The 24,166-nt window shown below is 36.7% G+C and overlaps 3 protein-coding genes across 3 annotated transcripts; 1 reads left to right on the forward strand and 2 right to left on the reverse strand.

Moving 5' to 3' along the window:
* The first annotated feature begins 480 nt into the window (after positions 1-480).
* Positions 481-12,401, forward strand: LOC125834803 (pre-mRNA-splicing factor ATP-dependent RNA helicase DEAH7). The gene is made up of 17 exons (XM_049513956.1): positions 481-760; positions 856-991; positions 2,206-2,430; positions 3,389-3,462; positions 4,479-4,725; positions 5,127-5,303; positions 5,390-5,529; positions 5,649-5,746; positions 5,901-6,009; positions 7,519-7,696; positions 7,797-8,026; positions 8,125-8,301; positions 9,431-9,502; positions 9,622-9,798; positions 9,947-10,008; positions 10,121-10,273; positions 10,370-12,401. Exons 1-17 carry the CDS (start codon positions 755-757, stop codon positions 11,967-11,969), a joined length of 3,861 nt encoding a protein of 1,286 aa, XP_049369913.1. The 5' UTR covers positions 481-754; the 3' UTR covers positions 11,970-12,401.
* A 926-nt stretch (positions 12,402-13,327) lies between these two features.
* Positions 13,328-17,713, reverse strand: LOC125834826 (calcium-dependent protein kinase 20-like). The gene is made up of 8 exons (XM_049513980.1): positions 16,866-17,713; positions 16,628-16,771; positions 16,396-16,548; positions 15,386-15,501; positions 14,831-14,998; positions 13,913-14,137; positions 13,639-13,749; positions 13,328-13,499 (listed from the first exon to the last, which is right to left on the reverse strand). The coding sequence occupies exons 1-7, from the start codon at positions 17,611-17,613 to the stop codon at positions 13,669-13,671; spliced, it is 1,635 nt and encodes a 544-aa protein (XP_049369937.1). The 5' UTR covers positions 17,614-17,713; the 3' UTR covers positions 13,328-13,499; positions 13,639-13,668.
* Positions 17,714-18,372: 659 nt separating this feature from the next.
* Positions 18,373-23,468, reverse strand: LOC125834869 (binding partner of ACD11 1). Its single transcript, XM_049514024.1, has 8 exons — positions 23,359-23,468; positions 23,157-23,263; positions 22,988-23,063; positions 22,038-22,109; positions 21,850-21,912; positions 20,709-21,061; positions 19,329-19,452; positions 18,373-18,731 (listed from the first exon to the last, which is right to left on the reverse strand). Exons 1-8 carry the CDS (start codon positions 23,362-23,364, stop codon positions 18,711-18,713), a joined length of 822 nt encoding a protein of 273 aa, XP_049369981.1. The 5' UTR covers positions 23,365-23,468; the 3' UTR covers positions 18,373-18,710.
* Between the last annotated feature and the right edge of the window lie 698 nt (positions 23,469-24,166).

The following is a 24,166-nucleotide window of genomic DNA, read 5'->3' on the forward strand; positions in this document are numbered from 1 at the left end:
TTAATACAAGGATAGAATGAACATTTACACTTTGTTTAGATGATAAGTACATATTGTTTCATAATATATTAAATTGTGTTAATGAATATAATATTTGGATATATTGTATCGTTATCTGTCATTACATAATATCACATATTCATAATTTAAATGATAAATCTATACAATAAAATTTAAATAACAATCAAAACAAATATTATATTTAAAACTAACAATACAATACAATATAACAGATAACAACCCTCCAAACAAGATGTCAAAAAAGTTGATTAGGAAAAGGGGAGGGGAGAATGACTATTTTTCACCGTTGATGATGTTTTTTTTTATAGAGATAGCCAACAAACTATTAAAGAAAAATCAATTAATACTACTAATAATAAATACATAATTTAATTATTTATATTCTACTTATATTTTTAATTTAATTAGTGCAAGGGCAAGAACTTGGCCTTCATCAGATTTCTTTGGTTTGTCTTTTTTTTTTATCTCTTCCCATGTATGTATGTATCTTCTTCATCTTTTGGGTTGATCTCGACTTGTGTTTCTTCGTTTAACCTGCCGATTTTATCTCTTTTCTGTGCGATTTGCCGTCTTCGTTTGAACTAAATTTGGGGCTTTTTGGTTCTTTCGGGGATTTGTAACTTTGAGGTTTTGCGGTCTAAAATCACTGCTTTGATTGCTATAGGGTTGAACTGCCCTTGCAGTGAGTGCAAGTTTATCTTATTAAGAGTTGCTACTCCTCCTCAAAGGGAACATGCAGGTGAGTGTATATGTTATTCTGTGTTTTTATAAACTTTTTTCAAGCCACAAAAATACCTTATACAATTCTTCTTTTTTTTTTAAATTTTCTAAAAGAAAGGAGATGCTGGACCAATTGATCTGGACAAGACAACAACGACATTGGAACCTGATAAGACGAGCAGTGGGGGTCTTTTTGTTCCTGGGAAAGAGAGAGTAGTTTTTAAACCTTCAGAACGGAAATCACTTCTAGGTATGATTGATTGACCCATATCTTTGTGGTTTTGGCACTTTATTTATTTCCATCTATGGTTTTATATAATATAATAGAAATATTGCATAATTTCTGTTTGTCGAATAGTTCAACATCACAAAAATTTGATCTTTATATGAAAACAAGTTTATTCTTTTGATGCTTTACATATTTATCTGAGAAAACACACAAACTTAACTAGGATGACTCCTAACTAGTATGTAAACATACTGCCCATTCCTTTCTCTCTCTAACAAATTGAAGGACCATCTGCAGACTAACGAGGAAATATGATCCATGCTATCTTATGACCTTAGATTATCAACCTCTCTCTCTATCTATCAATGATAGATTTTCTTTTCAAAAAATTGCTACTTCTTTTGGGTAGCTGAAAAGGGACAAGGCCGTAACGTGACAAACCTATATAAAAAGGGAATAGAATGACCTTAATAATTTTGCGGAAAAAATGAATCAGAATTTTGCACTGAAATAACAAGAAAGAAGTAAATGAGGCTGCACCTTGTGACACCTCATATACAATGATTGTGATGTGCATCATCCTTCCACACTTCCTTAATTTGTTTATATCTGCATACCTACACATATTTTTTTTCAAGCCTTGGATTCTCGGAGGCCCCACCCTGAACATAAGCCATTTACAGGATTTCCATTATTTGTATGTTGGGTTCTTGTACAGAATGTGCTTGTATCCTAGATTAATTGTTTGTATAGTATTCAAAAGCTTTATATAGACATTCCTTTTTTAATCGAGTAAAAATTAGATACAAGTTCCTTCTTCTTGCAAGAAGTATGCTTTTCCATGAGAACAGCAACAACTAGCCTCAGTCCCAAATAAGTTGGGGCTGGCTATGTGACTCCTCAGTGACCATGTTACTTCATTTAAACTCATCATGAGAAAGTTCTTGGAAAATAATTATTTAGGTCTATCTGAATCTTTTCTTTGTTAGGTGACATATGAGACATGCAGGTACTAAGATTTCTTTCAAGAAACGAGTAGTATAAGAATTAAGAACACTATATTGTAATAGTTTCATCTGCTTCTTTTCAAATTATGTGCTTAGACTAAACACATGTATTAGGTCCATTGCCATATTGAGTTATAAACTTTGACTATGCCCCCTTCTCGATAAGTGTGTGATAAAATGAAATTGTTTAGTGATTTATATCTTTATCAACTTTTCACAATTGGATAGGGCTTGATGCCTTGGCGATTGCTAAAAGGGGAGGGGCTACTGTAGAGAGTGAATTTAAAGTTCCAAGGGAGAAACTTGCTTCATTTGCGTCATCTTTAGATGAGGATGAAGAGTCATCTGCTGCTTCTGGAATTGATGAGTTGGGACATACTGCATCTAATGTTTCACGGAATAATGTACAGAGGAGGTATCGTGAATCTTATGCTAGTGAGACATCTGTTTCAGGTACCAGTTTCTTAACACTTTTTTCTTTTTACATTAGAGGATTCATTAGTTTAGTCAACTCCAACTTCATCAAAAAAAACTCTGATGTTGTGATTACTTGTGATATTTGTTGGTCTCTGCTGCCTGCATTTTAACTCAATGTATGAGTAGTATAACCCCTTCAGTCTGCATCTTACTACACTGCTACATATGAAAAGAACTAAGAAATTAACCATCCTCTTTATATCTTGCGCATTTTCATTTTTACACCAAAGGATCAAGTGAGCTAAACATCTATTCTTAAAGGTACAAATATTTCCTTTTTGCCTGCAAAGTATCTTTGATTTCTCTCCTTCATCACAGTCCACCATATAGTGCCGGTATAGTGTTCCTTTTTATCTTCTTTTCCGCTGTCCTCTTTTATTCCAACAAAGTAGTAGGTCTTTAGGAGATTATGGTATGCTTTGAATGTGCTGGCGACCTCAACAGAAAAAATAATTTTTTAGAAGAAGTTGCTGGAAAGAGTGATGCGTTGCCGGTGTCGGAAGTTCTAGTGGTGCATGATGATGCGTCGGAGGTGGTTTCCTGCAGCGTCTGGTTGGGGTCTGCTCGCCGTACCTTGTGGTAGTGTTAGTTTTTCTATAGCACTAATAGATAATTATTTAGACGCGGACAGGTTTATGTGATGAGAAAACTCAACCTCTTCTTGTGAAAAAAAAGAACCCTAGTGCTGCAGTGCTATGAGGGAGAAGACTTACCTCCAAAGGCAGCAACAACTCTGATACCATGAAGATGTCAAGAAGAAAAAGTTTCTTTGTATTTTTTGATGAATTTACAATCCATGAGTATGGGTACTTATACAATGAGTCCTAGGACTAAATAAGGCAATATTATACAATCAATTACACTCAACCACAATATCAATCTACTCTTATGATTAAGCTAGGAAATTGGTAATTAATCAACCTTTATTTTCTAGGTAGTGCAGTAACCTATGAACGGGAAGATGCTGAGACAGTCGTGAGGCCTCCTCACTTGAATGAGAACACAGAGGTACATTGCTTATTAGTACTCTTGCTTTGACATATTTCTATGTTATTTTCTATAAGTTTTGAAGCTTGATATTGTTGAATTGCTTTTTCTATAGTACCTTCAGTGAATCTTAGAAGTTTCTAGATTCCTATCTTTTTTTGTGTGTTTCAATTTTTTGACCAATATAGAGAGAGGAGTTCTGTGGGGTTTAATTCTTCCTCTTACCGTTTGATGTCTTTGCATATTGCATCGAGAAGAACAACTTCAGTGAGATGATAGAAGGCTACATTCTGAACTAGAAACTTTGAGGAGCTGGTACCATAACTAGCTGGAGTCTAAGCTTGATTGTAGATTCCCTTCCTTTTTTTGTGTGTTTCAGTTTTGACCAATATAGGGAAACTTTGAGGAGCTGGTACCTTTATTAGCTGGAGTCTAAGCTTGATATTCAGCAATACGCTGACTTACTATGAAGCAAATCTGAATACATTGTCCCTCTTCAGTACAGTGGAATATTATTGTTAATTATCGAAGTAGTATAAAATTGTCCTTTTTTTACATATCATAAATTTGCCCAAAGCTATTTTACAAAATACATATGAATGCACATTTATAGGTCATCCATCTTTGTAGTTCAATATAATGAAATAACAAATGCATAGAGGTAAATGGTTGCAAATTACCAACCATTCTTTTCGATGAAGAATTTATTAATAAAGTACAGCATTGAGTTTCATCAGAGCGTCTCGTATGCAAGATGAAGCTGTAATGTTACTGATTGAGTCATTTGAAGTTCGTTTCGCTGTTTTACTCTTCTTCTGTTCCTCTCGTTTCCATTAAAGTTAGTCAGGTTCTCCTGCTTGAGATTTTGGGTCTGAAATCTCTGTATGACTTGTTGGAAACTCATTCCTCAGTGCATGTGTCCTGCTTCTTTAGTGTTTACTGGTAAATTCCATCAGATGCTTTAGTTTCTTGCCTTAAGTGGATGGACTATTGTGTTCTGTAACGAACTCAACCTGTTGCTTCATTTCTGGTTCAAGGTTCCGGCTGCATCTTCTGGGAGTTTACGTTCTATGATATCTAGGGGCGAGTCAGTTGACCGTGAAAGAGATGGAAGTAAATACAGGGATAATTACAGAAGTGAAAGCAGGGAAGGGAGAAGGAGAGATAGAAGAACCAGCAGGGAAGAGCACCACTATAGGGATTCATCACGTGGTTATGAAAGAGAATATGATGGGGATGACGGAAGAAAAAGAAGTAGATATGATGGTTTCAGGAGGACTCCTGGTAAACATTACATCTTCATTTGTCAATGCCTGGTATTTTTGGTTCTGATTTTCCAAATGAAAAACAAGTAGGTAGCATGTAAACATGTCAGTGTGTGCACTAAAATGTATATGTCACGATGTACCTATTCTCGTGCTGGTGCTTGATGGAGTTGCAATGGTGTCAATTACTGTTCACTCAAATGAACATATCTGAGTCCAAAAAAGTGTCTTGAATTTTGCATGCATGTACACTACATCTTTCTTTTAGAGCAGGTGGTTCTAAAATCATCTGAATCAACATATAGAATAGGAATGAGCATGTTATAATTGGGGACTGTTGGGTTAGTCAATGGCTACTTTAATTTTGTGACATTTCTTAAAGCATTTGAATTGATCTGGCAAATTGTGTAATCTTTCAAGGAAGATCGGAATGGGATGATGGTAGATGGGAGTGGCAAGATACCCCTCGTCGTGAAAGTCGTTCCAGTAGTAGTAGCAGGCGTTATGAGCCTTCACCATCACCAAAGTTTCTTGGTGCTTCACCTGATTCTCGACTTGTTTCCCCATGGCTCGGGGATCATACTCCTCATTCTGCTGGTATGGTGTTTGTGAATTCTAACACTAGCATTGTTTTGTAAAAATATGGTCAGCGCATCATTAATGAGAAACCTTCATACCTGCAGGATCTGCTTCTCCGTGGGACAGTGTGGCTCCTTCTCCAACTCCAATAAGGGCATCTGGGTCATCTGTAAGATCTTCAAGTTCCAGATATGGTGCAAAATCCAGTTTGATTATGTCTTCTACAGGAGGTGCTCTGTCTGAGGTACTGCTTTATACTCAAAGTTCCATCTTCCTTAGTTTTTTTTTTTGTTTATGGGCGTGGGGCCTTAATTGGAATATTAAAAGAAGGATTTTTTTCACCTGTGCGTTACTTCCTTCTAGGACGGAGGAGATGACACAAATGGTGCCTCTGAAGATCAGAATGAAGAGATTACTGAAAGTATGCGTTTAGAGATGGAGTATAATTCAGATCGTGCCTGGTAATTGTCTTGCCATTTTATAGTATCTACAGTATTATGAAGTCTTATGACCCCTCTCTCAGAAAGTTATATGTGCTTACTATGTATTTTTTTCTCTTTCTAGTAATCAGTTTTGTTATATTTGGTAGAGCCAATAATCACTTGCATTATGCAGGTATGACCGCGAAGAAGGTAGTACAGTGTTTGAGGGGGATGGTTCATCAGCATTTCTAGGTGATGAGGCATCTTTCCAGAAGAAAGAGGTGGAATTGGCCAAAAAACTGGTAAGCACAGAGGGTACAAAATCCTTAAATCACAATTTTGGCAGATGTTCGCATTTATATGTTTGTGGGAGAACTAGCAAACTCTCGGATGTTACTGGGACTCAGTGGAAGTTGTAGCAATATGAATGACTGGTGCTTTAAGCTGATTAGAAAATTTACTTGATGGTTAGGGGTTTAGCTTGCGCTTGACAATTCGTGTCACTGTCTGCATAACAATCTTATGTGTCATAGCTTGCTGTATTTCAATGAGGCATTATGGATTTATGTTTTCTGCTTTGCGATCCCTCTATCATCAATAACTAATGATGAGAATGAGATGAATTTATATAATTCTCTGGTGCAAAGGGAACTAGAGGGCACGTGCCGTTTGATGCGTGAGCATGTTTTTCTCACTATTGTGATTGTGTCAGACAATGTGCTTTACCTACTGATTGAATTCCCTTTGTGTAGACCTGCTGTCTCTTTTAGATATGTATTTTGTATCATCCTATTTTAGACCATTGATGAACATCTGAGAGGTCACAAAGACGTTTGAACAGAAAAGGGATGAAAGACCTTGCACAGATATTATCCTTTTGACCCTAAACTGAAAGTGCTGTATTTTTCTTTCTTTTACATCCAGATGTATCTCGATTTTGCACCTCTTTGGTGCCACCATCTGCATAACATTGTTGCTTTCGATTAAAGAAGAATGAATTTTACATCTGAGAGGCATTTAAATTAGAACATGTTGTTTTTGGTTACAAAGCTTTGAAACTTGGTATGAAATTCAGGAAATTATAGGGAATTGCGAGATCAAAATAGTTTTGTCATTTTTAGCTGATGAGCTGGTTCTTCTTAGAATCTGAGCTAAAATGACTATTGGGGAGAGAACACAGAGATTTACTGGCTAAGTCAGGATATCATTTTTAATTTAACATCAAGAACTTCTTGGACCTTTCCTGATGAGATAGTCTGTTCTATGTGGGTTAGCATAATATCAAGAACTTCTGTAGTCTATCAAATGCAGTGTTATCAAAGGCGCGCTTTAAGCGCGCTTAAGCCCTAAAGCGAGGCTCAAAACGTGTTAAGCGCTTCGCCTCGCTTTATGTGCGCTTCAGTGCCGTCATCAAAGTTCTAAGACAAACTTTTCCTTGTCAATGAGCCTCTTATGAAGAAGCGACACTAAACAATTGATATTTCACTTTATCATTAAAAAAATTCAATTTCTTTGGTCATATATTTGTCATTCTTGTTTATAATTATTAGTTTTGGACTAAACATACACATTTTATTTTTTTCTCCCTTTGCGCCTTTTTTCATTAAAGCCCACGCTTTATTTGCACTTTGCGCTTAAAGCCCCCATGGACCTTAGAGCTTTTTTGCGCTTTTCGCTTTTAATAACACTGATCAAATGTAACTATACTGTGTAGTTAAGGATTGTTTATATATAATGAACACTAATGCAATGCATTTATGGTCTGTCATTGACGTCACCTTCTCTCTTTCCCTGCCTGCCACTTGTAACAGGTTCGTAGAGATGGAAGCAAGATGTCACTTGCTCAAAGTAAAAGGTTATCACAGCTCACTGCAGACAATGCTCAATGGGAGGACCGCCAGCTTTTGAGATCTGGAGCTGTTAGAGGTACCGAGGTGCAGACAGAGTTTGATGATGAGGATGAACGGAAGGTTATTCTTCTTGTTCACGGTACATCTCTATGATACACCTCAGCGGACAAATTTATTCTGGCTTCTCAAAAATGTTTGCTGTATTTTTTGTTTGGATATCTTACCATTTGTTGGGACAGATACAAAGCCTCCCTTTTTGGATGGAAGAATTGTTTTCACCAAGCAAGCTGAGCCGATAATGCCAATAAAGGACCCAACGTCAGATATGGCCATAATTTCACGTAAAGGTTCAGCTCTAGTTCGGGAAATACGTGAAAAACAAAACATGCACAAGTCTCGTCAAAGATTTTGGGAGCTGGCTGGTTCAAAACTCGGAGATATCCTTGGTGTGGAGAAGAGTGCAGAGCAGGTACCTTATGTTTCCATGAAATTGAACATACTGTGTTAATCTGGTGTGTTGCAGGTTGTAGACGATATAATCTGGCATTCCCTTTCACCTTATGCTAGGTTGATGCGGATACTGCTACAGTGGGCGAGGATGGTGAGGTGGATTTTAAAGGAGAAGCTAGATTCTCACAGCACTTAAAGAAAGGGGAAGCTGTCAGTGATTTTGCATTATCAAAAACACTTTCACAGCAAAGGCAGTATCTGCCCATCTTCTCTGTGCGAGATGATTTATTGCAGGTTTGACCTATTTTCTCATTCTGATACTCTGTGGAGTTTATTGAATGATGAGTTACTGTACCTGCTGATTGGCTTTTCATGTCTGTGAAGACATGTAGGTGCCACATACTGCGAGGTATGAAAACCTAATCAAAACTGATTTACTGTACCTGTTATCCACCTTAACACATACCTAGAAACTTTTACTTTGAACTTCATTGGGAATTAGTTAAATGGTAAAATTGACCTGAGGTTCCGTAATTAGGACTTGGAGCACTGCATACAAATTAGATGCTAAGCTGCTTTCTTAAAGTCTATTGATGTCTTTTCCCTTGAGATAAATTCACCAAATATTTTACTTCTGAAAAACAAAGTTCACTCTTTATGTTTTTTTTTTTTATAACCATGGTGTCCAGGCCATCTAATTCCATGGGGTGCTTGCTACCTCCTACCAACACAAGTACTGAGTACTCTATCCACTAAAGCTTGAATGAATAGGAAACCACCTAGTGTTTTGTCTCCGCTGGCTTTTGAACCTAAGATCTCATGGTTCTCAACCCACTTCATTGATCCCCAGGTCATGGGTACCCAACTCATTTAAAATGGGTAAAAAACGAGTCAAACTCATATTAACCATTTAAAATTGGGTAGTTAAATGGATAAAAGGGACCCATTTATAAAAGAATGAAGAGTGACATTAATATTTTTTTTAAGGTGTAGGTGGTCGGGATAGGGATAAGGAAAAAATCAATATTTTTTTTGGGAGGGGGTGGGGTAGTGGTGGGGAGGGGGGGTGCAACGTAGTAAAAAATAAATTTATTTTTTTTAAGAACAAATTTAAAAAAAAATAAAAATTGAGGCATTGGGCTGTGGGGTGGGGGTGCGGGGGGTGAAGAGTGAGGTTAGAGATTTTGCTTTTAAAGCTTTTAACATGATCCCTATAATAATATGGGTAAATATGGATACCCATATTATCCATTGGGTAACTCGCTTTACCCATTTAAAATATGAGTTGAGTCGAATATTTTACCCATTTTTATTTAACTCATATTCAACTCGACCCGTTCGTTTGCCGGTCCTAGTCATACCCTTTGGCGCCGCTGTATTTCTTCATTGAATGATTTTTTTGGTTTTTTCTTTTTGGGAACAGGTGGTTCGCGAAAACCAGGTGGTGGTTGTTGTTGGAGAAACTGGTTCTGGAAAGACAACACAGCTAACTCAGGTTGGCTTAGACTAGTGTTTTCTTTTTCTAAATCATCTTTTTAAATCTTAACTGGAATCTGTTGAATCTTTTATACGGTCCTGGGTCTTATTTGTATGTGTGTCTGTAATTGCATGCAGTACCTTCATGAAGATGGCTATACAAGTAATGGGATTGTTGGTTGCACCCAACCCAGGCGTGTGGCAGCCATGAGTGTTGCAAAAAGAGTCAGTGAAGAAATGGAAACTGAGCTTGGTGATAAAGTTGGATATGCCATTCGTTTTGAAGATGTCACTGGGCCAAGTACTGTTATCAAGGTGAGTCTTTTGACCATATGAGAGATGAGTCTACTCGCACCTCGTAATTGTATTTTATGTAATTTATGCAATTGGAAGATTTCAAGGTGAGTACCTTGGTTCACTTATAAGTTGGTGTAAGCTTATATATGTATATTTCCTTGTGCAGTACATGACTGATGGTGTTCTTCTAAGGGAAACACTCAAAGATCCTGATCTTGAAAAATATCGGTATTGTCCCACTCTTTATTTGCTTTCATAAGCTTTTATATTTGATTTCCTGGAACGTCAACTTTCTGCTTTCTTTATGTAGTGCAGTCACTCAAATATCTCTTTTTCGCAGTGTAATTGTAATGGATGAGGCCCATGAGAGATCACTTAACACTGATGTCCTTTTTGGCATTCTTAAGAAGGTTGTGGCTAGGCGACGTGATTTTAAGCTTATTGTCACTTCTGCCACTCTGAATGCCCAGAAGTTCTCTAACTTTTTTGGGAGGTAGGTTTTTTTATTGGATAGCTGGACAAGGATATTGTATGTGTTGGCTTTCCATCAACTTTCCACTTCACATAACCCCGTGTCTCTTTATTGCAGCGTACCAATATTTCACATACCTGGAAGAACCTTTCCAGTTAATAAATTGTATAGTAAAACCCCATGCGAAGATTATGTCGAAGCTGCAGTTAAGCAAGCCATGACCATCCATATTACTAGTGCACCGGGTGATATACTCATCTTCATGACTGGTCAGGATGAGATTGAAGCTACCTGTTATGCACTTTCAGAGCGCATGGAACAGCTTACCTCGTCAGCAAAGCAAGCAGTGCCCAATCTATTGATTCTTCCTATATACTCTCAACTGCCCGCTGATTTGCAAGCAAAAATATTCCAGAAAGCTGAAGACGGGGCTCGAAAATGCATTGTTGCTACTAATATTGCTGAAACATCCTTGACTGTCGATGGAATTTACTACGTCATTGATACAGGCTATGGTAAAATGAAGGTGTACAATCCTCGTATGGGTATGGATGCTCTGCAAGTGTTCCCTATTAGTCGAGCTGCAGCTGACCAGCGTGCTGGTCGAGCTGGTAGAACTGGCCCAGGAACTTGTTACCGGCTTTATACTGAGAATGCGTATGAGAATGAAATGCTGCAAAGCCCCGTGCCAGAGATTCAACGGACAAATCTTGGGAATGTGGTTTTGCTGCTCAAGTCTCTCAAAATTCAGAACCTGTTGGATTTTGATTTTATGGACCCACCTCCTCAGGATAACATCCTTAACTCCATGTATCAGTTGTGGGTATTAGGTGCACTTAACAATGTTGGGGATTTAACAAGCCTTGGCTGGAAAATGGTGGAGTTCCCATTGGATCCTCCCCTTGCCAAAATGCTCTTGATGGGAGAACAACTAGACTGCTTAAATGAGGTTCTGACTATTGTTTCTATGCTTTCAGTGCCTTCAGTTTTCTTTAGACCCAAGGATAGGGCTGAGGAAAGTGATGCCGCTAGGGAAAAGTTTTTTGTGCCAGAATCTGATCACCTTACACTGCTTAATGTTTACCAGCAATGGAAAGCTAATCAATACAGGGGGGACTGGTGTAATGACCACTTTTTACAGGTCAAAGGTCTGCGCAAGGCTAGGGAAGTAAGGTCTCAATTGCTGGATATCCTCAAGACACTTAAAATTCCACTCACTTCCTGTGGTCCTGATTGGGATGTTGTAAGGAAAGCCATCTGCTCTGCCTACTTCCATAATGCAGCTAGGCTGAAAGGAGTTGGGGAATATGTTAATTGCAGGAATGGAATGCCTTGCCACCTTCATCCCACTAGTGCTCTCTATGGATTGGGTTACACTCCTGATAACGTGGTTTATCATGAGCTTATCTTGACATCAAAGGAGTACATGCAGTGTGTGACAGCTGTGGAGCCTCACTGGTTGGCTGAACTGGGGCCCATGTTTTTCTCCGTGAAAGATTCTGATACATCAATGCTGGAACATAAAAAGAAACAGAAAGAGGAGAAAACTGCCATGGAGGAAGAAATGGAGAAGTTGCGTACAGTACAGGCTGAAGCTGAGAGACGAAACAAGGAGAAGGAGAAGGAAAAGAGAGCAAAAGAACTGCAACAGGTTTCTATGCCTGGTTTGAAGAAAGGCTCGACTACTTATTTACGACCTAAGAGGCTCGGTCTGTAAATTACATTTTTTGCTGTAGTTGCTAGATATGGTGTGATGACTCTTGTCCCAGTGCAAAAACCACGTACAATTCTCAGCCCATCTCTTAGTCATCCTCAAATTAATTTAGTGGAAGGAGATTCAGAGAACTAAAAAATTCAAAAGAAAGTTTACAGTCAACAAATGCATGCACAAGCTGAAAGTTTACAGTCAACAAATGCATGCACAAGCTCCTTCATATAGCAATTATCTTTACCTCTTGCAACCCTGAATTTGACGAGCTTGTATAAGTTTCTTGATATAACAGTTACATTTGCTCCTTTTGATCATTTGAACGTTTGGGTTTTAACTACTTTTGGCAGCATTCAGATTTGCAGATTTGCAGATTTGCTACTATTGTTGTGTTACATTATCTTCTTATCTGGAGTGATATAGAAAGGATAATCTACAATCAATTACTTTGTTTATCAGCATCCTTTGCACGAGTTGCAGATAGAATCATGTATGTTTTTGGAAATTTGTTGTTCATACCTTTTTTAATTATGAAAAAGATGTTGCATAATGTAGGCTTGCAATAAGCTTTGCTCTTTCACTTCTTTTGGCACATAAGAGTGCTTTATGTTGGCCAGAAGGTGATATAATGTTTATAGATTGAAGAGCAAGTGATATGGCGTAAGCATAGAAATGAAAAATTACATCCTCTGCAAGAGATTGAAGATGTTTATTTTTGCATAATTCCAACTACATGATTAACACGGGAAGACGAAAATGGATAAACAGTTCATTTAGTTGGTTTAAATTTTGTGATATTACTCGTTTTAAGTTGTCGCGTATTAATCATTCTACTGCTCCTGGGGAAGAGAAATCTCTACACTGGAAAATAAGCTCGATTCATACTGATGTGATGACCATTCCAAATTTGTCTTTCATCTGGTTTTCAACTCAACTCTACATTTCTATTACATTATGGAGAAGTCCATTCTCGTCATATTATGACCCTTGTGATCTTCATATAACGCTGATAACAGCAAGAGATCTAATAAGCTTTAAAAATAACAGAAATTGGAAGACAATGATTCAAAATTTAAATCTTTGCCAAGGCTGGTATGGCAGTGCAGAAACTGTTTTTTTTTATTCATTTTCAGGTAGCAGTTGAGGAGAAGGGGGATGACATAACAACACAAGACTGATGATATATCAAAAGAGAGAAGCCACTACTCATTACTGTAATGTAATTTTAACAAGAGAAAAAGGCACTTCAAAATGTTACTATTAAACAAGAGAAAAAATGTAGTGTACATCAAACTTCATCAAAAAAATGAATGCTACACACATCAAAATCATCTAATAAGGTGAAACGAGGGCACGGGACTGATATTGTGACTACGCCAAAAGGTAAGAAGAATAGCATTGAACTTGGACTCACGCATTACTTCTGCAGAAAATGCATTTTTTATGCAAAGCAGAAACACTGAAGAGTGAATGAAACACAGGTTCTAATCTGCTTCCACGGTATCTGCAGTAGTTTTGTGATCAAAGGGCCAAGCAAGCCTAAAATTAAGATGCGCAGGATTATATAAGATGGAACACAAGAATTAGCAGTAATTTTTACAGATATATGCAAACAAAAGTGTATGTTATGTAATGATGATACTAAAACCAATATGGTAGGATTGTTATCAAGTTTTACTAGGTTCTAAGGCTTCTGGGATGCCAATGCTCACACTCTCTTGTTACCATTCTTGCCAAAACCAGTATCCTGCATCATTGCTACAAATTCATTGTAGTCAATGCGCCCATCCTGAAGAAAGAATAAGAATATGAAGCTGATTAGTTTGAAGTTTGATCATTCTTTATTTCCAATTCTATGGTCATGTTCTTATTTATGTTCCAACAATTAATCATGCTTCCTATGTATTTTCATGATATTAGAAATAAAGTTCTGATTAGAATGACGAGTATACATTATCCTGATCAACTTCACGCATAAGTTCTTCCATGGGAATATTGCTCAAACCAAACTTCTCACAAGCCTGTTGGAGCTCTTCTTGTGTGATATATCCACTACCATCTTGATCAAAATATGAAAAAGCGGCATACATGTGATCCTCCTTCTGGACTTTGTTTAGATGGAGCATAGCAGCGATAAACTCGCCATAGTCAATGGTACCACTATTATCCATATCTGCCTGCATTTTTCCATGGAGAAGGCTATTTAATAAGGATCAGACTTGATGGTGTATTGTTAATGAGATATGATTGTTCCACTTAAAGACTGTAGCAAAGAAGCTGAAAGATAGAAGCCAGAAACATCTCACATAACTAACCCAAAGGCTACATATGTCCAAAGATTTAACAAAACAGAGAATATCAAGCCTTTGCTTCTTTCGAGCAACCATGACTTTTCTGGTAGTATTCTTAGTCTAAGTTTCTAAAACATTCACAGTAGAGGCTCTTGTTTCTATTACCAGTTACCTGGTCCTAATGGGCAAAGGGCACAGCTCTTCTGTGTAAGAGGAGTCTTTCTCTATTTTGGTCTTAGCAACCACATAAGGGATTTATATGTAATATGCTGTTGGACCTCTAATAAAAAGTTTGGAGTACTTGACTCAATACTAATATGTATGATTTTGCTAATTTCATTAGAGAATGCAACTAAGAGATCAATATTTCTGATGTTACAGCCATTGAATAAGAAACAGCTTTGTTTTGTTCTGGTCTTGCTTTTATCAACAGAAAACAATTGTGATTGTTAGGATTTGGTTTTGAGTATGTCTTAGAAAAAATAGGTTGTACTGAGTCAAAGCAAGTAGGAAAGATATCGAACACAAAAAGTAAAAACCAAAACCAAAACCAAAAATGAAAAAGGAACTTCTACATACCGCTTGCATTAAACTGTTTATTTCTGAATCCTTAAGTTTGGAACCAACTTTTTCTAAACCCTTTTTCAGTTCCTCCAGCGTAATATGTCCACTGTTATCTGCGTCTATCATTTTGAACATTTGCTTTAATCCCGCAATTTCCTCTCCAGATAGATTTTCAGCAATAACCTAAACAAAACAGCTGTACTTGGTCAAGCATAATAATACAAAACCTAGTACAACAGCAACAGCAACATACCCAGTGAAATCCCACTAAGTGGGGTGGGGTCTGGGAGGGTAAAGTGCACGCAGACCTTACCACTACCTCGAGGAGTAATACAAAACCTAGTAATAGTTGATAACAGTAACATGCAAGGGTATCCTTTTCCTGCTCCTCATTTTAAAATCACTAAGGAGAAATGGAGAAATACTGGAAGATAGCCTTTCCACTTCCCAATTTAGAATAGATATAGTTCTCACATTGTTTCTACCCAAGATTCTCTATTGTCAAAATAAGAAATACTGCTACTACACTAAGATCAGTGATCAAACGTGTCAAGAATTGAAACAACTTACTCTGATTGCTATCTTCTTTAATTTATTCATTGCAGAAAATTGATTCAGACGAGAAAGAACAGCAGAATCAAGAGGCTTATCTGGAGCAACTCCACCTACACGGACCCATGGGTGACCTGAAATAGACAATAAACAGTTTTTCTTGCAAGTCAAAATGCATCCAAATGAACTCTTAACCAAATATAAAGACAGACAAATGGACTTAACTGTTGCATTTCTATCAATTTATGAATGTTTTTACAATTACATTTTCCCTATATATATCATAGTCTCTGTTAATCAATCCATCAAAGAAGCTCAAATAAAAGGTCAGAATCTCTGTTAACCTATCCATCACAAAAGCTCAAAGTAGAAGGCCAGAACCTTCCTCATATTTCACAATATCTTAGCCAATGATACAGATATCGTCGTTAGGAGCATAGGCCTTGCAATAATGTATCCCAACCTGTCAACAATTTGGCAAAAATGCACACTAAAAACAAAGTTTCACAAAACGCTTGAGAGGAATTGTTCTTGGGTCCATCATTCTTCTTCCTTTAAGTGAACTTATACTTGGCAGTGTACAAGTAACTATTGATGTTCATAATTCACTTTAATTATTTTCCATCTCATGCGAGTCGCCTATATTTTGCTCCGCAGTTCAGTGGATGCTACAATGAGAAAAAGCTACTAAACTGTGACTGCTATCGAGATCCAGTGTTCAATACATTTTCCTTTTGGCATCTACAGTTTCTCTCATTAGAACTTTATTTGCCTTTCTTCATATCAAATTGGAAAAGAGGAAGGAAAAGAAAAAGAGGTTAGCAGGTACAAGAACATTTCTGCAACAAATAGCACAACCTTAATCATGTTCAACTCTAAGAATGATTTAAGAAGTATGTCAAACTTATCTGTTTCAGCAGACTGCATGACCATATTAACACAGAGAATAAAGGATGAGAAGAATCAAGCCAAATACTCAAAAATAGAAAAGTATGTCAAGAGAATAAAGGATTGGACTTAGATATTACAGAGAACTTCGTGAGCTGTCAACCGCTTTTTGGGATCTCTCACAAGCATTTTTCTGACTAGATCTTTGGCACTTTCTGATATAGCTGGCCAAGGTTCGGATACTAAGTCAAGTTCCCCTTTTACAATCTGTTCAAATATTCCTTGCTCCGTTTCTGATAGAAAAACATCAATGTATATTAGGCATCATGGTCAATATCATGGTAGCTTAGAATTATAGAAATAAAATCTCACCATCCCAAAATGGAGGCACACCGCTAAGAAGTATATAAGTTATTACTCCAGCACTCCAAATATCACATTCTGGACCATAACGCTTGCGCAGTACTTCTGGTGCTACATAGTAAGGGCTTCCAACCACATCGGTGAATGTTTCACCTGGATGCAAAAGATCCTTAACTAAAGCTCTACTTATGTATCTAACAAATCAATGATTAATGTTGCAGAGATGAACAATTATATGTAAATGTACCTGGTCTAAAGAAGACAGATAAGCCAAAGTCGATGGTCTTCAATGAGGACTCCTCTTTCTCATTGACAAAAAGGAAGTTCTCAGGTTTGAGGTCCCTATGCATAACACCGAGTGAATGACATGCTTCTACAACACCTACTATTACTCTTGCAAGTTCAGCAGCCTTCTTCTCAGAATAATGGCCTCTCTTTATAATCCTATCGAAAAGTTCACCACCAGCACAAAGCTCCATTACAACATGAACAGCAACAGCATCCTCATAAGCCCCAACAATCTGTACAACACTAGGGTGGCCTGCCAAGTGATGCATTATCTGAATTTCCCTCCGTACATCCTCGACATCTTCTTCAGTTGTCAACTTTCTTTTAGCAATTGATTTACATGCAAATTCTTTTTGTTGAGCTTTGTCGACACACAAAAAGGTTGTCCCAAATTGGCCTTGTCCTAATTTCCTTCCTAAAGTATAAATATCTTTCAAATTTCCGGTTTTTCGTCCTAAAACAGTATCAACTTGGAGGCCTGCACTCATTACTCGCTTAAGATTACTAGACTTATTTCTTTTGACATCTTCCACAACAATGTCGTCACCGTTTTGGGAATTTGTCGATTTTTCATCCTGATCTCCAGGTATCTGAAGATGTGGAGGAGGGGTGTTCTGGACATTATTAGAATCAGAGCCTTTTCCATCTGTCTTTGATGAATCTGCTGAATCTTTGTTCAAAGTGGGTCCGGAGCATGTATTCCCCATCAAAACATAAGATATATATTGCTCAGAAAATTAAAATCTCAACCATATTGATGAACAATAACAATGTAGAAACAAAAAATCCCCCCCCACAAACCAATGAATATAAAATTAAATTGGGAAAGAAATGATTTTATTTTTATTTTTTTATTTTTTTTTAGGTTTTGGGGGTGTGTGAGTGAGGAGATATATGAATCAATTGCAATTGCATGCATGCGTTATGTGTAGTAAATACATAATTACGGTTCACATGCTAGTTAGCTATTTTCCTCATAATTAATTAATTCAATTTGGATAATGTACCATGTCAAATTGTGACAAAAATGTACATGGATATCTTCTTGTTTTCAATTATAGTATAGTAGTAATATATTACGGGGTCTTTTGACAAGGTACCTAGTAACCTGCATAAGTATGTATATATCCTATTATTAATATTAATTCTTACCTCCTCTTAGTTGTTGTTAGTAATATTTGTCGGCTCTTTTTCTAATAAACCAGGAGGCGTGAAAGGGAAGGTAAGAATCAAACCACATTCCCACGTAGCTACCATTTCACTGTAAACCTTAGTAGGAATGCATTTACAGTTGATTAAATGATTATAATACAAAAACAACTTCATATTTAGAAGATAAATTCATAATTGTCTATAGGAAGTTTTATTTTTCTTAAATTGAGCAAAAACTTGAAATGATTAACATGAATAAACTTATCTAAGAGGTGAATATATATGCTGGATGTCATCGTAATATAAACATCAAATCTGAAATCTTTCTAATAAAATTCAGCCTCACCAAGAAAGATATGATATCAATACAAGCTCCTAACCTATCGTGACTTTGAAGGCTTACAAACAAAAGAATTACACAACCTCGTATAGTTGTATTCACCACACCACTCCACATTCCACAATAATATGGGAAGAAAAATTTACAGTGAAAAGAATCACATCACAGATGAAACTTGCTTGAATTTGACACAGACGACCTGCAATCTGCATACCGGATCCCAATTTCTAGATGTGCAAGGAAATAGTTATTGGAATCCCAAGCTATTTGACAGAGGCAACTTAGCAACTCCAACATACATTCGGCTATGATCTAGGCAACAATAGAAGGATCCTGCAAGACGGAACTTCAGTTTCAGTATTTCAGGAAAATTACCCTCAAATATACAAACAAAAAAGAAAGAAATGGCAGAGGGACGGGGGAGCACTTTGCCATCCAACATAGTGCAACTGTTCAGGATAGCACTTTGTAAGTTTATATTTTAAAATGTTACAGAGACATTCCTACCAAGCAAAAGTATATAGGTTGTCTAAGAAATATGCTCTTTACTGACTGCTTTGAGTCTAATTGTTCTCTCATTTCTTCCTCTGGTTACATGAAAGAGGCATGTCTAGTAACAGATTTCCTGCACTTTGTTTTGTTTTACTTTACATTTTTACTGGCCATAAATGTTAGCCAGAATAGTATAACAAAAACAACCTTCCTTAATTTTTTTGGGGGGGACCAAAGAGAACATATATAGCAGCATGATTCTTGCTTAAGGTACTCATTTTTTTAATCCCACCTATCATAATATTTCTTTTCATCTGTTTTTCTATCATTGTTAGTGACCTACGCCAAATAGGACAATGAATACAAATTGATAGATAGAAGTCAAAAGGTAGAGTTAGAGATACATAGGGGAGAAAAGAGAAGTGAGGAAAAACATACCTTTGCTGTCAAATTTGACAATGCAAAATTCCATTTCTCTCTCGTTTTTGTACCAGCAACTTGCCCTGCCTTGGCTACTTTACTAAAAGCACCATTCAGCCAGGCAGCTCCAGCATTAACATACCTGATCAGCTCCAAATTAATGGAAATGTAGAGCTTTAGTAATATAATAATAAGAACACCTTGTGCTTGCTTGCTTGCTAGAGTACAAGTGCTTAAACCAAAGTGAGTGGTCATGCACATTCCATCTTAAACCAAGGTAGTTCTCCCCCTCATTCCATCTTTACTTGGGAGATGCACTGTACTTAGTCTCTCTCCTTTTAATAAGGAAAATGCACAATGGATGCGGAGTGAGTGGCCATACACATTATAAGATGCTCATTAAAAAGATGAAATCAAGATAATCTTTGCCTCCTCAACCAACTGAAGTTTTTGAACTTTAATACTTCTTCAGCAAGTAGGAGCAACATGCCTAATTTTCAACTTCAACTTAATGGATTAGTAGCTCAAGTTATGCAAAACCTAAAAGTTGAAGAATTCATTTTAATTATCCAATGGAAAGCTATTGATTATGGTAGCAGGACCCACAATTTATGAATAGTTTGGAATTGTTTAAGGAGATGTTGTGAGGCCGCATACTAGATATTGCATAAAATGGAGCAGTAAACAGGGTGATGAAACTCGAAATTATTCAAAAAAAAAACAAAGAATGATTCAATGCCCAATGCTCTCTCAGATGTCAAATCAACAAGTCATTCAGTTCAACATTGACCATAAAGCAATCTAATCTTCTGTTCGACGAGAAAAAAATATTTCAATGCCAAATGCTCTCTCAGAAGTCCAATCAACAAGAAACATCCTATGCACACTGATGATAAAGCAATTCAATTCTGCTGTTCGATGAGATAAGGTGTAAACCTGACTAAAGAAGGGAAATGATAAAGAGGAAAAGCATGGAATGCGAAAGGACTCTATTTTCTTTCTTTTCTTTACTTTGATCAGAATGTTGCAAGGAAAGGAAAATATGTGCTATTCCCTTCTCTCAGAGACTCAGTTTAAATAAGTGGCCCCAAGGGGAAATTAGTCATCTTTTTTGCTTTATTTCCTCTTCTTTTAACAAATCAAACCAGAGTAGAGAACTTTAAAACTTTCCCTTCCTTTCTCTACTTCAAGATATAGGATAATTCGGCACATATAGCCACTTAACAGCATGCAAGATTCTCTTAGGATATTATCTCAATAGATAGAAGCAGACAAAGAGACAAAAGAGAGCAGGTAATACTCTAGAAATCCTAAGAACCAACTGTAGCAACAAGTACAGAAAACTGCATTGTTAAAAAACAGACTTGAATCACCTAGACATTTTTAAAGAATCCAGACCTGCTTGATTTGACCGCTGATCCTGTGTCATTCAATTTCCGTTCTGCTGCCATAACTGCAGCCATCGTTTTGTCTGACACTTGAAGCCTTTGATCAACAGATTTAACTTTCTCATTTACAACAGAAATTCCAACCGTAAGCTTTTCTGTTAGCCCAACTCTTCGGTCAAAGGAAATGACTCGGGCAGATGCAGTGGCTCTTAGCTGATGTTTCTCATCAAATGCCTTGGCTTTATTCATTGCATCTTGTCTGATAGCTGAACCTTTTGCCAACACATTTGAGACAACATCTTGGGCTTTACTGATATATACTTTCCCGTTCACCCTTCCATTGCTAGGAGAAGTAGGTTTGGCCTGCTAATGGAGACAAGTGATCAAGAGATTATACAAGTAATGCAGATCACTATAAAGCCGAAAAGAGCCTACAATAAGTACACAGTCGAAACAAATATATGCCTGCAAAGTGCAGATCATAATACATGAATCCTACACCACAATATACTTGCAATGGCTCTTCCATATCTAGAAGCTCTCTATAGACACAACAATTTTTATGTTCTTGTGGATAAAAGATACCCAACTTTTTTATCCTTCGGGGTGGCCCGGTGGTTTGGGCTTGGGACTTCCATGTTGGAGGTCTCAAGTTCAAACCCCTTGCCAGCGAAAGCAAGGGTTTGCCTTCTGGGTAAAGCTCGTCGCACCTCTCCTGTGTGGTTTGCGAGCTATTGCATAGGAGAGGGGTTTTTACCCCCTGCGCACCCAAAGGGTAGCGGCTGCAGGTTGCCCTTGTCATAAAAAATAAATTTTAAAAAAAAAGATGCCCAACTTTTTAATAACTTTAAGGAAGAATTATCCACCAACTTTATTTTCTCCCTCCGTCCGTCCCAATTTATGTGACACTTTTCGTTTTTCGAGAGTCCAGCAGTTTAAGTTTGATCGAAAATTTGCACATGAAATCTTCATTTTTTTTAAAATGAAATTTCTATATTTGTAAACTACATAAAAAGTATTATAAGTCACAATAATTGATAATTCAAAATGTTTAAAAGATCTATGAAAACTTACGGTCAAAGATAGACTTGTTTGAATCTCAAAATCCGAAAAGTGACACATAAAATGAGATAGAGGGATTACTATATTACCTCAGCAAGCGGAGAAGAACTTTCTCCAGCAACATTCACGGCATTATCAACTAACCTGACTTCCTGGAAGCAATGAGTAGACTACATGAATTGTCAATATAGATATTCCTAAATTGTTATACTTTAATAACCGATATTTGCAATTATATGAATAGAGATAACACTTCCACACTTGTCTATGTAGTTACCCGAGTCTCAGATGATGGAACATAGTCTTCTTCCTGCATAATATTTACAATCTGATCCACTATGGTTGCTCCCTGCAAAATGAGTAGAATCAGAAGGGTACTTCTCACAAGCAAACAATTCAACAAAGCAGTAGCAGTGAATATACACAAAACCAATTTCCATGTGCTTATTATTCTTCAAACAACAATGGCATATCAATATTTTGATGTCCTATAGTAATTTGAAATTAGGAGCATCATTCCTTCATTCTCTATATTGAATAACTCAATCAATAGGAACATTGTCAAGTATGCATCATCAGTCACTGGCCAAAAGCTAAAAGCAGATTAGGGGAGGATGTAGCATATATATACACTCATTATATTTCATCAAGATTTAAGTTATAACAAAGATTTATAATATCATCAGGTTATTTAAAACCCAAAAAGATACATGTAATAGTTGGAAAATTTGTTAACTCTTCAATTACCAAAAGAGGTGCTGAAAAATACATGCTGTATAGTTGAGCCTATATTTCATGTTTAACGGTAAAATCTACCTTTACTTTTTTCTCCATCAGACAAATGATTAGCTAAAGAAAACAGAATCTTAAATTTCTTTCCTAGTTCCTACACCTCCTTAAATTTCTGTGAGTTTATTCCACTCCTATAAACTGTCTTCCTGTGATGCTGCTAAATAATTTACTCCACCAACAAAAGAAGGATTTAATACTTTAGTTTCAACTAAAATTGCATTCCCTTGTAGTTTAACAGGTTATAGCATGTTTGTTCATCCTTTCCCCGAGTTACAAACAATTGTAATTATAAAGAGTTACATATAGCTGATTGTGTAATTCTAGACCACAGTGCATAGGATGTAGGAATAGCTTGGATGATAAAAGCATACACGGTTATGCAAATATAGACTAGAAATTAGAATTACTGTGAAAAAAAAAAGAAAGGAAAATTACCGACAACAACAAAGCAATTTCAAGCGCTTTCGGATCTTTAAATGTAACAAAGGCAGTCTTGGATTGTCCTTGTTCTCTGCACTCAACACCAAAACCAGTGAAATAATTAAGCTCGAATATATATTATCTAAAACTCAAATACCATCACAGAAAAGGTGAAGCTACTGACCGGCGAATCTCAATATGCTCAATCTCGCCGGAAAACGAGAAGAACTCGCGAACCTCTCTCTCAGCTGCCAGATCTGATACATTACCTACTCGTACTGTTCTTACCTCCTGAAAGTACATACAGAAGAAAGATTCAATTCATCACTGAGAGAAGAGAAAGAGATAAAAGAAGATAAAAATTGAAAAAAAAATGGAGAACTCACCTGCATTATTGAGTTTAAAATCTATATCTCTCAGCTTTGTTTTGCTGAGCCTGAGTGGAAGAGGAGAAGATATAAATGTGACAGCTGAGAATGTAACTGTTGTAGTTGTATAATGAAAATGGCCTTGCTTTTTCCCTCAAATATCGGCTTTGACATTCATCACTGTCGCTTTGCTAATTATTGAAGATTCCGCCTGCGGTCAGCTCAATGTGGACTGTATTAGGCATATATGTACGTCTTTTTAATCAAATTACAATTGACTCCCTATCTTTTGCGTTTCTCCCTCTTTTAATCCAAAATGTGGTTCTTTCTTCTTCTTCTTTTTATTTATTTAATTAACTAATAATTAATTTAAATTTTAAAGAGATAAAAGACAAGTTTGCTATCCTAGTAATCGACCAAGTAATTCACATACATGCATTTCAGCCCTAGTGTAGTTATCCACTGACATTGAAGGAGAAGAATGTCAAGGTACTTTCACAGTAAAGATTGCCGCCTAGTCCAATCCAAAAGCAAACAAGGGACGCTTCATTAAGCAAGAATCCGAGCTAAGAGCGAGACAGTTCAATTAAGGTATATATATAGAGAAAGCTCCAAGAGAATATTTAATCATGTCAAAACATATTTATATTAATATATATATAATATAAAAGATAAGACAGAGGGGGTATATGTTTAATGGTAAAAGCTGGCCCAAATCTTGTTTAAATTCTTTTCTTGTTTTTGTCAATGTTCCTTTATTAGTTCCCCCTTCTCTCCTTCTTTCTTTTCCCCTGCCATGAGACTTGCCACTTTTTTCTTTCATACT

Source organism: Solanum verrucosum, unplaced genomic scaffold (genome assembly GCF_900185275.1).
Source record: "Solanum verrucosum unplaced genomic scaffold, falcon-dt-bn FXZP01000285.1, whole genome shotgun sequence".
Lineage (NCBI taxonomy): Eukaryota > Viridiplantae > Streptophyta > Magnoliopsida > Solanales > Solanaceae > Solanum > Solanum verrucosum.